Source organism: Medicago truncatula, chromosome 3 (genome assembly GCF_003473485.1).
Source record: "Medicago truncatula cultivar Jemalong A17 chromosome 3, MtrunA17r5.0-ANR, whole genome shotgun sequence".
Taxonomy (NCBI): Eukaryota; Viridiplantae; Streptophyta; class Magnoliopsida; order Fabales; family Fabaceae; genus Medicago; species Medicago truncatula.
In genome coordinates this window covers 20,419,240-20,433,924 of record NC_053044.1, presented here as the reverse complement: position 1 = coordinate 20,433,924, position 14,685 = coordinate 20,419,240, and the positions used below count along the sequence as shown (strand labels likewise).

Sequence of the window (14,685 nt, the reverse complement as noted above, 5' to 3'; positions counted from 1 at the left end):
TAACACCCGATTTTCCCAATATAAAAATTTCTAAACATTTATCAGAGTATTTCAGCATAAACGAGATATCACATACAAGACATAATCCAAAATTAGTTAAATAACAATTTAACTTTAACAAATATTTCAAACGTTGCAGCGGAAATTAGTTCGTAATCCATAAATCATTTTGGCACGTAGGCCCCATCAAAATATCTCAAACGAGTTAATTCAATTTCACAAAACATCGTAATTGTTCAACATCATAAAACATAAACATGATAGTCACGTAAGAGAATGAAGCATGCAAATAACCCCATCCCGTTACGTATCAGAGCGACCTAGACGACACAGTGAAGGCAAGGCCACTCACGACGGCAACTGCACACTAAGCACGATCACCTGCAAGTTACTCATACGAAGGGCAACATTTTCAAGCAGAAGGGGTGAGATTTCATAACAAAATAATGTTAATCAAAGTACTTCGAATCATAATTAACATTAACTTCATAATCATTCTTAAATAACTTTGCATATTCAAATGACAAGTATCACGTATTCACATATTCAATCGTCATCAACAACATAGCATCATGGACATGACAATGTGACAATGCACTTAGACTCCTTATATGCATGTGGTACCAATCGTCATCATAAGTATTAATATACTTTAATCGTGCGGAGGACAAAGCTCCTATAAATCGTGCGGAGGACAAAGCTCCTAATAATCGTGGTGAGGACTAAACTCAATGAAATGCTATGCATGGACTCTTATGAACAAATCACCGTAATCAACATATCAACATGCATCCAATAATTTGGAGCTAAACGTCATCAGTTCATCATATAAATACACTATGCACTTAGTTAAATAACAGCAGCAGCATAAACAAGTCACATAACAGGATGATATCATTATATCAATAGCACATCAATTGTATCATAGTTAAACCTTCATATCTTACATAATTGCACAATACATTAATCATACTCAATTAATATCAACATATCTTAAACAGCTTTACAGACTGCATTAAACGTCATCATTAGGTCTCATTATCATAAGGGGGTTCACTCTTGATCCAAACGTGCGACACAGATCGCACAAACATTCAAGACACTCAAAGCTGGAAGTGCTCGCGAGGCGAGAATCCTTACTCGCCATGGCGAGTACCAAACAATTCCCAAACTAAAGTTGTTTTGGGTCCAATCTTGTCCTACATTCATCCCTAATCATTACTAGGTATGTTCAGGCACTCAAACGCACTCAAGGTCCAACTAAAAAGGTCGAAACACAAAATCTAACATGCTCTCTGCCTTAGCTCGCTATGGCGAGTAAGGTTGCTCGCTATGGCGAGCGATACCAAAAGAACTCGCGAGGCGAAGGGAAAAGCTCGCGTGGCGAGCAATGAAGATCATCACTCGCGAGGCGAGGTTCATAGCTCGCCGTGGCGAGCGATGAATGTCGCTACGGCCAGGCTTCCTATTTTCACAAAAATCCGACGATTCTCAGGGTTCTAAGCTTTAGTATTGATTCCAAAGTTTGTCCTAAACATTATCTAAGGTCCAGGAACACTTTCTACACCAATTTAATCAATTCCTACCGTTTAATCATCAATTTTAGGGATTTGACCTAGTTTTCGTTTTCTCCAATTCAATCCTAATTCTTGCTAACTAATCATCAGAATTACATTCAATTAACAATACAGAGTTATTAGTCTCACCCTTACCTTTAATTGCAGAAAATCGCAGCTCTCCCTCTTGGTTTCTCTTCTCTTGGCTTTTTCTCCCTTTTTCTCCAAAAACGTACGTACAACAATGTTTTTCTAAAACTAGGTCTAACTCTTTTATATCACCTCTTAATTACTTATCTTATCTCACTTTCTCCCCCAAAACTATCTAAAATATCAAAATAGCCCTCAACTAAATATTTTATATTATTTTCAAATCTTTATTTTATTTAACAATAAAATAAATCCCTTAATCTTATCAAATCTTCCAAAACTCATAACTTATCACAATATCAACCAAACCATCAATATAGTCGTAAATCATTCTAATCATATCAAAATCATGCATATATTATATAAATATAATATAATCGCCTAAACTCGATTAAATAAGCAGTTAACAAAAGTGGGCATTACAGTCGGCGTTCTAGTTTTGTTCCTAAAATCAAGCCACACATTAACCACCTATCTGAATTCTCTCATAGGTATTTTTTCCTTCCACTAGTTTAAATTACACGAGCCTTTCCCCTCCAATTGGATTGCATCAGTTTTGTTCCTTAACTGCACAAGTGTGTTATACGAGCCATTTCATATAAAATCATTTGCATCAATTTTCTTCCTTTATTCAAGCACCCAACCATTATTACTTCTCCTAATAGCTTTAGGTTGTAACCCCATCCCTACATTCTGGTACGACTTATATATTATTAGATTAACATAATTTTAGTATATAGATATTAGTCTCACACATGCCATGTATCACTTTTAGAAGAAAAGAATAATTAACCCTCTCAATTCTCTATCCCTCTAATGGTCACATAAGATTTCATATGTCGATAAATATATCCACGCTCTTATAGCCTTGAACGCATGGGATAAAAGCATGTTTTCTTGTGATCGTCCTGGTCGATTCGAGTTGAGTTAGCAGAGCGAAGAGTGATGCGTATAGATTTAAAGGTTATTCGACTAAGAAGGAGAGCATCTAAGTATCTAAGGTAAGGGCTCTAGTCTTGACCATGATTTAACTGAAAATGATAGATTATGACGTTGAATTTGATATGCTTCTTGATTTAATGGATGAGTGAAAAGAATTATTATGTTTTATTAATTTTCTTGTAGTTGATAATTATAAGAATTGGTGGGTTGCAATCTTGTTAAAGTATGTGATTTGATGAATGTGTAAATCTTGATGTTTTCTTATTTGTGCAATGAGAAATGTTGTTGAGTTAAAGTGATTTTCACTATGTATGTGGTTGCAATTCGTGTCAAATGGGGCGATTATTACTATATGCCAAATGGGGCGATTTCAATGGATTTTTAAGTGCCAAATAGGGCAATTATTATTATATGCCAAATGGGGCGATTCATTATTATATGCCAACTGGGGCGATTAAAAAACTATTATGCCAACTGGGGCGATATCCGGATCATGGTCTACTTGCATTGCATTCCATGCATCTGCATCAACATTGAGTCTTGTGTTTGTTCTTGTAGTATATTTTAGAGTGATGAATATTTTAAACTATAAAGAAATGTTTTAGCACAATTCCTTGATGATGGTGTTATATTCTCATTCGATGTTGAAATGGAGGTTATCCTTTATATTGTTGTTGAATATTATGAGGTGATTTTTCATTGTCGAGTCTTTGCTTGTATGTCCATGCATCATAGCCATGTTGAGTCCTGATGTTGTAAAAGAGGGTTACTCTTTTCGGCGATAATGTAAGAGGAGGTGTACTCTTACATAAGATGTTCTGTTGGCATCTTGAGGTGACGACCTTTGAGGTGATTTGGTACCACATGCATATATGTATCGTGTATAGGCACATATAATATTGACACGAGTCTTAGTTGTTGCATGTAAATGATGATTGTTAATGATAAGTGTGTTTGACGAATACATACTTTTGACATTTGGAATTGATTGGTTGATGAATTGTGTCATAATTGAATATGTGACTTGAAGAATTGGTGCATTGGTGAAATTTGTTGAATGTTGTGATTATGTGGATTGGTGTATATGTACATTGATAGATTTTGTTGACGGTTGTGAATAATTGAATTATGCTCTAATTGCATGTCTTACTTGCTTGTGCTTATACACTTAGTGAATCAAATTGATGATAATTGTTTTGATAATAATGATGAGGTGAGAATTGTATATGTGTATATTTATGATTCGGTGATTCCTTTGATTATGATGATTGCTTGCTTATAACTTTGAAATGAAGAATAAGGTGGGTAACCCTTCTTTGATTGTTGTTGATGAATGATGAGCTTATGTCGATGACTTGATTAGAGATTGAATATGCTTGCTATGTTATGTTAGTAATTTGATAGCTTGAAATGTATGTGATGGGGGATAATAATCTTGTGATTATAGTATTCTAGGAGGGATGGTTATGTATATGTGTTATGCATGAATCCTTGAATGTTTATATTTGCTTATGTTGATTATGATTGATGTAAAGCTTACCCCCAGTGGTTTTGACCGCCTACCTGTTTGTATGAATGGGTAGACGAAGTGCAGGATTAGTTTGCTTTCGGTGAGTTTCTTGGTGATTGCTTGGATAGTGGGAGCTATCTCCGTTATCGTTTTCTTTTGAGTCATAGGGTAGGCTCTGATCTAGGATGTCTGCCTTTATGATTATTCTAGATTGTTTATGCTGGATTTGTGTTATGGAGATTTTGCCCATATGACGGGTTTTGGAGATTTCATGTATTGATATATTTGGAGTTATGACATGTATTTTGGAGATGTATGATATATATCCGCTGCGACTGTTGAGAATTTTTATATATGCATGTTGATTTGGTTTTTATTGAAGACGTAGCGTCTATTTCTTGAATAAATGTTTTATTCGCGTGTTTTATCGCTTAAATAGAAATAGGCGTTACACTTCCTACTTTTCGATCTTCCCATTCATTTTCATTGTCAGTGGATCCCTCTTCTCCCAATTCTTTCCATTCTACCAACGAAGAATCCATAATAATTCTTCAATCCAGATCAACTAATTGTTCTCGTATAGCACCTGCTCCATTAGAAATTTCTATATTTCAAAATGTATCGAAACCTTATGTAGCAAAAAAGAGTGGAGTACTGTATTTCCAAGATTGGATTTCGTATTCGAATGAACCTCGTAATCGTAGCAAAGTAGGTTTTTTAACTACGGGCCTAGCAAACGAAAAATTTGGATAGGATCTAATAAGATGGATCTCCCCATTTGAAAATCGGACGTAGGGGTTTCCTCTCATCTGGCTAAAGTATTTACACACAATAAAGATAAAGAAAGGGGTTTTCGTTTTCAAATTTTTGAAAACCTCTAAATCTAATGTTTTTCGACAGGTAAAAAGAGGTTTGAGGCTATAATTTTTTTTAAGTCTATGACTAAAGTTGCTGAGTTTGACAGATGCTGAGAAGGTATTCGACAGAAGCCATAATTCGACAAAGCATTGGAAGTTTTCAATAGAAAGGTGAAAATTAACAAGGAGTTAGTTCAGCAAAGAAGGTGGTTTCAAGTGTCCAAACATGTGGAAGAAATGCAGTTTTTAACAGTTTAGGTTCTGCTGTTATTTTCTAATATATTTATATATAATAGTTTTTCATAAGAAAAAAGAGTCGTAAATCACTTAAAGAATTCTAGCACTCAAAATACTAGCGTCGAGAGAAAAAAGTCATACAAAATGTATGTAATCTGATTTGTCGAACCACATTTACATTAATGCAATGCAAAATACCTTTTCTTAAAGTTTATGTGTTCTAAACTTTTAAGTCTTTTACTTGCATTTCCTTTACTTTTCCATGTTGAAAGACAGTTATTTACATAACTTCATCTTGTTCATAAAGCAACCTATGAAAATGATGAACATTCATATATTTTATGGAAAAAGATTGCACAACATGTCCTAGAATTTCTAGTTTGATCCTACTTGTAATAACCAAAACTAATCTTGTTGTTTATCCAAAAACCCACGTAAACACGGTGTCATTTGAATTTGTCACTCCTCCGTTGTGGGAAAGGGAAAAACGAATGGTTTATGCGAAAAATAAATGATAGTTGTAATTCTTTTAATGAAATAACTTTCGAAATTGAATGATTAAGTGATTATACTTGATAAGAAGTTAAAATTTATTAACGTAAAACTTTTTAACTTGATAGGTTAAGTGTCATGATAAGAAATTTATCAATGTAAACATATAAACCTTGTTATTGTTAGGTTCCGTTAGGGTTTCCTTACAATTTGATGGGTTTCCGTTAGAATTTTTTTAAAAAAAAAAATTAACTCCTAGACACGTGTTACCTTGTTATTGACTCTGAGAGTTTTTTTTACAAAAAAAATAATATATTTTTTTTAAAATAAATATACATTTTTTTGAAAAAAATCCCAAAGCCAATGACAAAGTGACACGTGTCACCTTAAAAATATATATATTAAAAAATATTTTTAACTTTTTTTATATATTAAAAATAAATAAAAAATTATTAAAAAAAATTGTAAAAAAAAAATTCTCAGAGACAATTACAAGGTGACACGTGTCCACACTTAACATTTTTTATTAAACCTAACGGAAACCTAACAGAAGGACCAAAACGAGACTAAAAAAAACTTAAATACTCAAACAATATTTTTTGGCTTAATTAACTTTTTGGTCCTCTAATTATTTAGTTGGTATCGGATTGGTCCTCTAACTAAAAATTGATTTATTTCGGTCCTCTAAGTTTCTCACCGTTACTACATTTAGTCCTTTCAATAAGTTTTATTCAAATAAACGTTAGGGTTTGTGTTATGTAGGTACCTGACCTCCTGTATCACACATACATATGAACCATAATAGTTACCAATAATATCAGTCACTATTTAATCATAATACCTTAACACGAATAGGACCAAAATGATACTAATAAATAAAGTTAGAGAACCCACATAACACAAACTCTAACATTTATTTGAATAAAACTAACAGAAAGGACTAAATGCAGTAACGGTGAGAAACTTAGAGGACCGAAATAAATCAATTTTTAGCTAGGGGACTAATCCGATACCAATTAAATAGTTAGAGGATCAAAAAGATAATTTAGCCATCTTTTTTTTAGTTAAAGGATCAAAGTAATACCAATTAAATACTTAAAGGAATAAAAGAACATTTAAGCCAAAATAAAATAATCAAGTAATAATTTAAAACAAAGGCATATCATAATTGATAACTTCATTTAATGTCCTTTTTTGTACGTAGCATATACATATAACTTCAAGCAAAAACCAAGAAAAATGAAGCCTTGTATCTAATTTCACCAAATATCAAATTTTTCTTATCACAGTTCTCCATCAGCCTAAATTGATTTGAAATTTAGGTTAGGAATTATGTGGTGATTCAACGTCACTACATAAATTCACACGCTTTTATTTTTATTGCTCCGTTAGTTTAATTTTCATTCATTGTTTAAAATAACAAAAACATGCAAATAGTCAAAAATCACAAAAATATTTCATAACAAACCTTGATTCTCAAATCAAGTGATTCCATTTTATTTTTCTTTCTTAATCAAATTTCAAATCAATTTTAATTCTACTTTGAGTCATTTTTCTCTTAATATAAAAAACACAAACAAATTCCCATTTGACACTTGGCTTTTTATTTTAAAACTTTTTTCAAAACTAATAGAAAATACAAAACAAATTAAACGTTAATTTCTACCTCGAACTACGAGGTTTTGATCCCTCACGGGTCAAATGATCCTGTCCTCCCAAATCAACTAAAATCAACTTTCTTTTTCTTTTCAACTCATCGTTCAATTCTATTTTCATCTCTTTAAAAGCAAGCAAGTTTAAGCACAAAAAGTTAAATAAAATCAAGAGGTTCTCGTAGAATACTACGAATATTTAGGGTCCTAATACCATTCCTAAATATAAACAACTTTTTTTGTTTTGGTCTTGCTAACAAGTGCCCTAAGGACACTGGTTAAAGATTCAAAAAAGGAAATAATTGATAAATTTTATGTTAAAAAAATTACTTTTTAATATTTCAATGTGTTGAATGCTCAACTTCCCATATAAACCTTTCACTTTAAACTTCTTATCAAGTGCCATGAGGGCATGGCACTTGTTAGCATTTCCCTAATAATAATAGTAGTAATGAAATACTATTAATTAAATTATAAAAACAAGTTTGAGGTCTAAAGCAGCTAACATGCTTGGAGCTACCTTGAGAGAGGAATAAGTAGAGATGTAGAATCAAATTGTAAGGAAAATAAAATAATCAAGTAAGAAAATAATTTAAAACAAAGGCATATCATAATTCATAACTTCACTTAATGTCCTTTTTGTAGCATATAGCATATACATATAACTTAAAACAAAATCCAAGAAAAATGAAGCCTTATATCTAATTTTCACCAAATATCAATTTTTTCTTATCACCATTCTCCATCAGACATCTGTACAAAACTAACACTCACCAACCAACACACTCCATCCTCTTTGCAAATATGGTGTGTAATGAATGGTCTTAATTAATCCTTAATCATCCAACTGAGCTATCATCTTTTATATAATTCTCTTCTCAGATGCAGCAAAAAAGTTTTTTCAACACAAACTTGTGATAATGGTGTTTGGATTGGTTGCTGAAATCAGCTCAAAGCCAACTTAAACACCAAGGTTAAGTCATGTGGTTCTCAATTCTACACTTGAGTTGTCTCATGTGCGCATTCTTCAGAACCTTTCGTCTTATCAGCAGTATCAGAAGGACTAGAGATATCCTTCAGAGATTCCACAATGTCTATGCTGGCGGTGCGGCTTTTTCTATACCTTCGATCCTGAAAGGGATACCAATTACATGTTTAACTTAAATTGGGTTAACACGTGAATATTTAGTATATTGTATTAATCATGACAAAAGTCATGCACACTACTTCAAAGGATGAGTTTTGAGAAAGAATTAAATTTGGGAAAGCAAAACAGGTTAGCCATCATCATATTAGTCTTTCAAGTTCATCAATAATCAATAACTCCACACAAATGGAAGCATAACATAACAAGCATTAAAAAGAAATGGGTCATGCTATAACTAGAGCCCTCGGGGTACTAGTTAAGGAAACAAAAGAGGAAAATTTTGCATTAAAATGAGCACTTTTTATACTTTTAAGAGTTTGAGTACACATTTTAGCATTTCCAAAAGAAATCAAGCATTCTTTTTGCAATATGACAATCATTATACTATCATTTACCATTTTGCATGAGTGTAAAGTGTGACTAACTACTCATGAAGGCACGTTCAATCTATGTAGCACCTACACTTGAGATTCAAGGTGTGTCCGAGTAACTGACATGTGTCAGTGTCTGACAGCGACACCATACTAACACTTGTGATTAAACACAATCACATCTATTTTGTCAAATTATTACTGGTGTCCGTGTCATGTCCGGTGTCGGTGTTAATGTAGTGTCGATGTCATTGCCAATGCTTCATAGCATTTAATTCCATCCCAAATACTCAACGATGAAGACGTACCAATACAATAGCTCATCACATTAGAATGTTATGCACAGAAAAGCTATGTAAAAAGTATGCATTCGCAGTGATGTAGTATAACAAAAGCAAGGAATCGATAGACAAGATAAGATAATGAAAGGAACCTCTCTGAATGGATATTCATCAGCTTCAAGCATCCTCACAACCTGACTCATTTTAGGTCTCTTCTCTGAATCAGGATCAACACACCTAAATGCAACAAGAAGGGCACGTTTTAAAGCACGAGTTGGTGGTTTCACTTCAAGGCTAGAGTCCACAACTTCCTCAGTTCTCCTTGACCCCACCATCATCTTCAGCCACTCAACAAGATTCACCTGTCATCAGAATAATCAAAATCTTATCAGCTATATGAAAGGCGATTGTATCATCGCTTTCGATGGAAAACAAAGAAATATATTTGAAACCTCGTTGGCAGGACGTGTATAGTCTACAGGGTCCCTTCCGGTAATCGCTTCTAGTAGGAGAACACCAAAGCTGTAAATATCACTCTTCTCGTTTAACAGGCCAGTATTAGCATATTCTGGTGCAACGTAACTGAAATGGAAAACAGAAGTTAGTTTCCATTTGTTAAATCTTTCAAATAAATTTGAAAAATAATGAAAAATTTCAGCATACCCAAATGTTCCCATTACTCTGGTGGTTATGTGACTTTCTCCGGAATCCAAAAGTTTGGCTAAACCAAAATCAGAAACCTTTGCATTGAACGCACTATCAATTAAAATGTTGCTCGACTTTATATCACGGTGAACAACTTTTGGTTCTATTGCTTCATGAAAATAAGCAAGCCTGCCACATGTCACGGTAAAATGGGGATTTTAATTAGTCGGAAATTTAGGTCTAAAGCTGAAACTAACATAGCAAGTACATACGAAATAACTTAAACAAATTTGAGGACGTATAGGAAAAGACTTAACAATTATTGTCATAAACTCTCAAATGACAGGTCACAGGACTTCGATAAGAATATCATAAACATCTCAAATTATGGAACATGAATTTCAGACGATCGTGATTTAACAAATCAATTTTGCACAACACAGCAATGGAAATAATTGACATCGTTCACATTTCCAATTTTTCAAATTGAACTTACGCTTTCGCTGTGCCGAGAATAACTTTCATTCGAGCTTCCCACGTAAGTACTCCATGTTGCCTCATTGCCCCATGTAACCATTGTTCTAAGTTACCATTGTTCACATACTCATACACAAGCAACCTGAAAATCAGTTAGAAACTAAATTAATTATGAAACAGAGAGGCATATAATATAATAAACAGAAGAGCTTCTGTTGAAAGTTTACCAACAGAAAAGATTGTCACAGACACAAAGTTTGAAACGTAATCGAGTAGCAATTTCGATCCATTTAACGAACACAAAGGTTACCTGTGAACTCCTTCTACGCAAAATCCAAGTAAGCGCACAAGATTTTTATGTCTGACATGACCTATAGCCTCGACTTCAACCCTGAATTCTTTCTCTGCTTGTCCCCTATAAAGAAATAAAGGACATTGTTTAAGAATGAAATATCTCAATAAGATAAGTGCCACAAGAGAAAACTAAAAAGGGTATCAATCAAAGCCTAAAGTGCCCTTACAAGTTGTTAAGAAGTCGCTTCACTGCCACCTCAGATCCATTGATCAATCTTCCCTTATAAACAACTCCATATCCGCCTTCACCAATAACATTCTCAGCCGAGAAGCGGTTAGTCGAAAATTCGAGATCTCTAAGTGTGAACCAATGACCCCATCCAAGATGAGAACCTTCAGACAAGCCAACCAGAGGAGATGCAGTTACCATATACTGCTTCTTAACAGTTCCAAAGTTTCCATCCTCTGCTGATATTAAACTTAATCCTCTCTCGTGGTGATAAATCGAACTACACTGACTGATATTATCAGGATCACTGGATTTACTCAAATGAACAAACAACTTATCCGAATTCTTATCGCTTGTCATGTTGTCGTGGACATGAATAGACACACTATCTACTTGATCGTTAGAAGGTTGCACTTCAACCCTGTCAACTTTGATATCCTTCGAGACGTGTGGTATTTGAGATAACGAGTACTTGTCTACAGACCTCCTTGTTTTTCTCCAAAACGTTATCCATATAGATAACAAACAAAGAATCAGAACTATAAATGCAAAAACACCAATTCCTATCAAAACCCATAATCTCAAACCCAAAAATGAAGTCTTCTTCGACAATTCCATTTTCAAAGAACCGTTGGAAGACATAATTCAATGCTAAAATTCAATCTTTATCCTCCAAATTCTTCTCACAGTATAATCAACACATTCTCATCTGAGTACAAGAAAAAAAACTCTAGTTCAGTACTTATCCACAAACCAGAACATTCAAATTTACAAACAAATTTTCAGTTCTTGCATTCATAAACCAAAAATGAAAAACAAATTCAACAATTCTACTACATAGTAACTATATTAATTGATTTTGCAGCTATATCAAAATCAAAATTCAATACAATCTGCAAGTAACATTCGGAAAAATTTCGATAATTCAGGTGTTCCAAACCATAAACTAATGTGATGCTTCAAACATTCAACAAATCAAAAACCCATTTGCATTTGCATCCATATCACTCCAATAAGAAAAGGCACAATGAATTCAACAGCAAAATCACAAGCAATAATACAAATCACAAGCAAAAATCCAACAACAAAATAAAGTAAACTAGTGTAGCTGTAGCATCTCTTTTGAAAATAGTCCAAAAAATGATATACAAAAAAACAAAGCAATCACCTTTGTATTGATCTAAGTTACCCTCTTTGATCTTCTTCCTGCAACACCTATAAAAACCAAAAGGGTATTGTTTCTAACCCTCAAATTACTCATATAGGTGAAGAAAAACGTGAAACAAAAACTACAAAGCCTTACACAATTCAGAAACTACAAAAAGATGCAATTTTTTCAAAAGGGTCAATGAGAAAAGAAAAATGAAAGCAATGTCAGACAAAAAAAAAGATATTTTTAATGCAAATAAATGCAGAAGAAGAGAGAGAAAATGGGTTGATTATGAAGAAGAAGAAGAAGAAGAGAAGTGAGAGGAAAAGGGTTTGGTGTAGTGTGGTTGAGGAAGATGAAAGTGGGACCAAAAAGAAAGGTGGAAAGGAAGCTTGGTTTGTAATGGAGGAAACACAGAGAAAGAGAAAAAGGTGAAAGAGAAACAGTAAAGGTAAAGCAAAAAATGTGAATGTGATGAATAGGTGTATGCATTTATAGCTAGTAGTGGAAAAGTGTACTTGATTAAGTTGACACAAAAAGTAATAAGATGTGGAGAGAGAGAAAGAGAAGTGAAGTGAGAGAGTCAACCTCAATCCAACAAGAATCAACTCCAAACCAAATCTAGTTTGTCATGTGTTTTACAAGATATTTTTTGTATTTGCAAAAATGGTTCATTTTAAAATCATTTTAAATTTTATATTAGTTGCCATTTTTAGATGTATTTTTAATTTAAGAGTTTGTCGTTTATTTGGGTCCCACAAAATCTCGAGAGATTAATCGTCGAAGTTGCGTATGTGGAAGATATCTGATTTACACTAAAAAATCCATAAAAAAAAAATATATTCCTAATTAATATTATGTATGTATGTATGTCATTTTGATGATAATAGTGAATATACTTAATTGTGTTTTATTTGGTAAATTTAAAATTCTATTTATATTTTTAAAAATGAGTGAATGTGAAATAAGTAAGTGTGATAATGATTGGGGGTGGTGGGAGTAATAGTATATGGCATACTATTGAGTACATTTTTTATTAGTTAAAGTTCAAATTAATTTTTGCTATTTTGAAAATAATTTGATTAATTATATGGATTTTTTTACCAAACATTGAAGATATTTATATAAAAATTCACGTGATAAAATAGAATGTGTAAAAATATGTATTAAAGAATTTATTAGTGGTTATTTACTTGCTGAATTATCCTTTTGACACGAAAAGAAAAAAAATAATGTTTACAAATGTTGAGATATGAAACATAATTGTTTTCTTTGTACATGTACGTAATGAATTTGAGATTTTTCTATTGTACCAGTTACATGAGATAAATTCATTTAGGCTAAAATATGGTTTTGGTCCCTACAAATATGTCTCGTTTTGGTTTTAGTCCCTGTAAAAAAAATTGTTGTTTTTGGTCCCTGCAAAATATTTTGTTTTTGGAAATAGTCCCTGCAGGGACTACTTCCAAAAACAAAATATTTTGCAGGGACCTTTTTCAAAATCAAAAGATTTTGCAGGGACTATTTCTCTAATAAATGGTTCAGTCATCATGTGACACGTGTACAAATTATCACAAAAGTGGAGCCAGGGACCAAAACCAAAATGAGACATATTTGCAGGGACCAAAAACAACAAAATTTTTTTGCAGGGACTAAAACCAAAACGAAGCATATTTGCAGGGACCAAAACCATATTTTAGCCATTCATTTACTACCGACCAAAAGACTTTAACACAATAATGAACCAAGACAATTTTTATTATGTGAACGGTATAGTTTAAGTTCCTTTTGGTTATGATTTATAGTGGCAGCATCCCCTTGTTTGTTTGGAGATTGATTGATTGGTGTTTTTATTTTCATTTCTAAACATTTGACTCTAGACGGTTTCTTGTAACTTTGTTTTGCTTCTTTACGCTTTCTTTGTGTTGGGGAGCAAAACTTTTGTTTGTTAATATATATCTCATTTTAACTTGTTAAAAAAAATGAGTTAGACACCAAATACTCGTCAGAGTTAAGGTGCGGATCAAAAAAATTAGGCTTAATAGTAGTTTTAGCCCCGTAACTTTTCTAAAATTGCGATTTTGGCCCTATAAAAAAAAACTACAAAACCGCCCCCTAAGTTTTGCAACTATAGCAGTTTTGGCCCCAAGACAAAATAAAAAAAAAAAAAAAATAACACGTGGCACCTCACTTAGGGTGCCACATCAGCGTTGTAACGCCCTCTTTGAATTATTTGTTTTATTTAATTGTTTAATTGAGTCTAGAATTTATTAAGAAGAGTTTAAAATATATTATATGATTAATGGTTTATTAGGTAGCTTATTATATTATTTAATAGAATAAGATTTGAAAATAAAATAATATTGAGTTTAAGGGTTGTTATGAGATTTGAGAGAGTTTTGGGGAGAAAGAGAAATAAGATAAAATAGAATAAAGGGTTATAAATAGGAGAAACATAGTTTAGAAAAAAAACATAACGTACGATCAATTTTGGAGAAAAGGGAGAAAAAGCCAAGAGAAGGGAGAAAGACCTAGAAAGCGGCGATTTTGAGTTATAAGGTAAGGGTGGGACTAACATTCAATAATCTTAAGTCATTGATTCTGAAAATTGGATTTAACATGTTGTAGGTTTTCGTTTTTGAGAATTTGGGAATTAGGGTTAAAAGTGATTATTTGATGATTTTCTAAAATAATG

At 32.8% G+C, this 14,685-nt stretch overlaps 1 protein-coding gene across 1 annotated transcript; it reads right to left on the bottom strand.

Annotated features, from left to right (window-relative positions):
• Nucleotides 1–7,984: 7,984 nt before the first annotated feature.
• On the bottom strand, nucleotides 7,985–12,539 carry LOC11410715 (probable receptor-like protein kinase At2g42960). Its single transcript, XM_003599795.4, has 8 exons — nucleotides 12,009–12,539; nucleotides 10,839–11,549; nucleotides 10,628–10,732; nucleotides 10,337–10,459; nucleotides 9,859–10,029; nucleotides 9,648–9,777; nucleotides 9,348–9,557; nucleotides 7,985–8,527 (listed from the first exon to the last, which is right to left on the bottom strand). The coding sequence occupies exons 2-8, from the start codon at nucleotides 11,480–11,482 to the stop codon at nucleotides 8,393–8,395; spliced, it is 1,518 nt and encodes a 505-aa protein (XP_003599843.1). The 5' UTR covers nucleotides 11,483–11,549; nucleotides 12,009–12,539; the 3' UTR covers nucleotides 7,985–8,392.
• Nucleotides 12,540–14,685: the final 2,146 nt, after the last annotated feature.

Excerpts from the sequence above, each read along its gene's own strand:
- LOC11410715 (XM_003599795.4), bottom strand. The coding sequence starts at position 11,482 with ATGTCTTCCAACGGTTCTTTGAAAATGGAATTGTCGAAGAAGACTTCA. Across the intron at positions 10,460-10,627 it reads TGCGTAGAAGGAGTTCACAG|GTTGCTTGTGTATGAGTATG; the intron begins GTAACCTTTGTG and ends ACTGATTTTCAG. Across the intron at positions 9,558-9,647 it reads ATACACGTCCTGCCAACGAG|GTGAATCTTGTTGAGTGGCT; the intron begins GTTTCAAATATA and ends TTCTGATGACAG.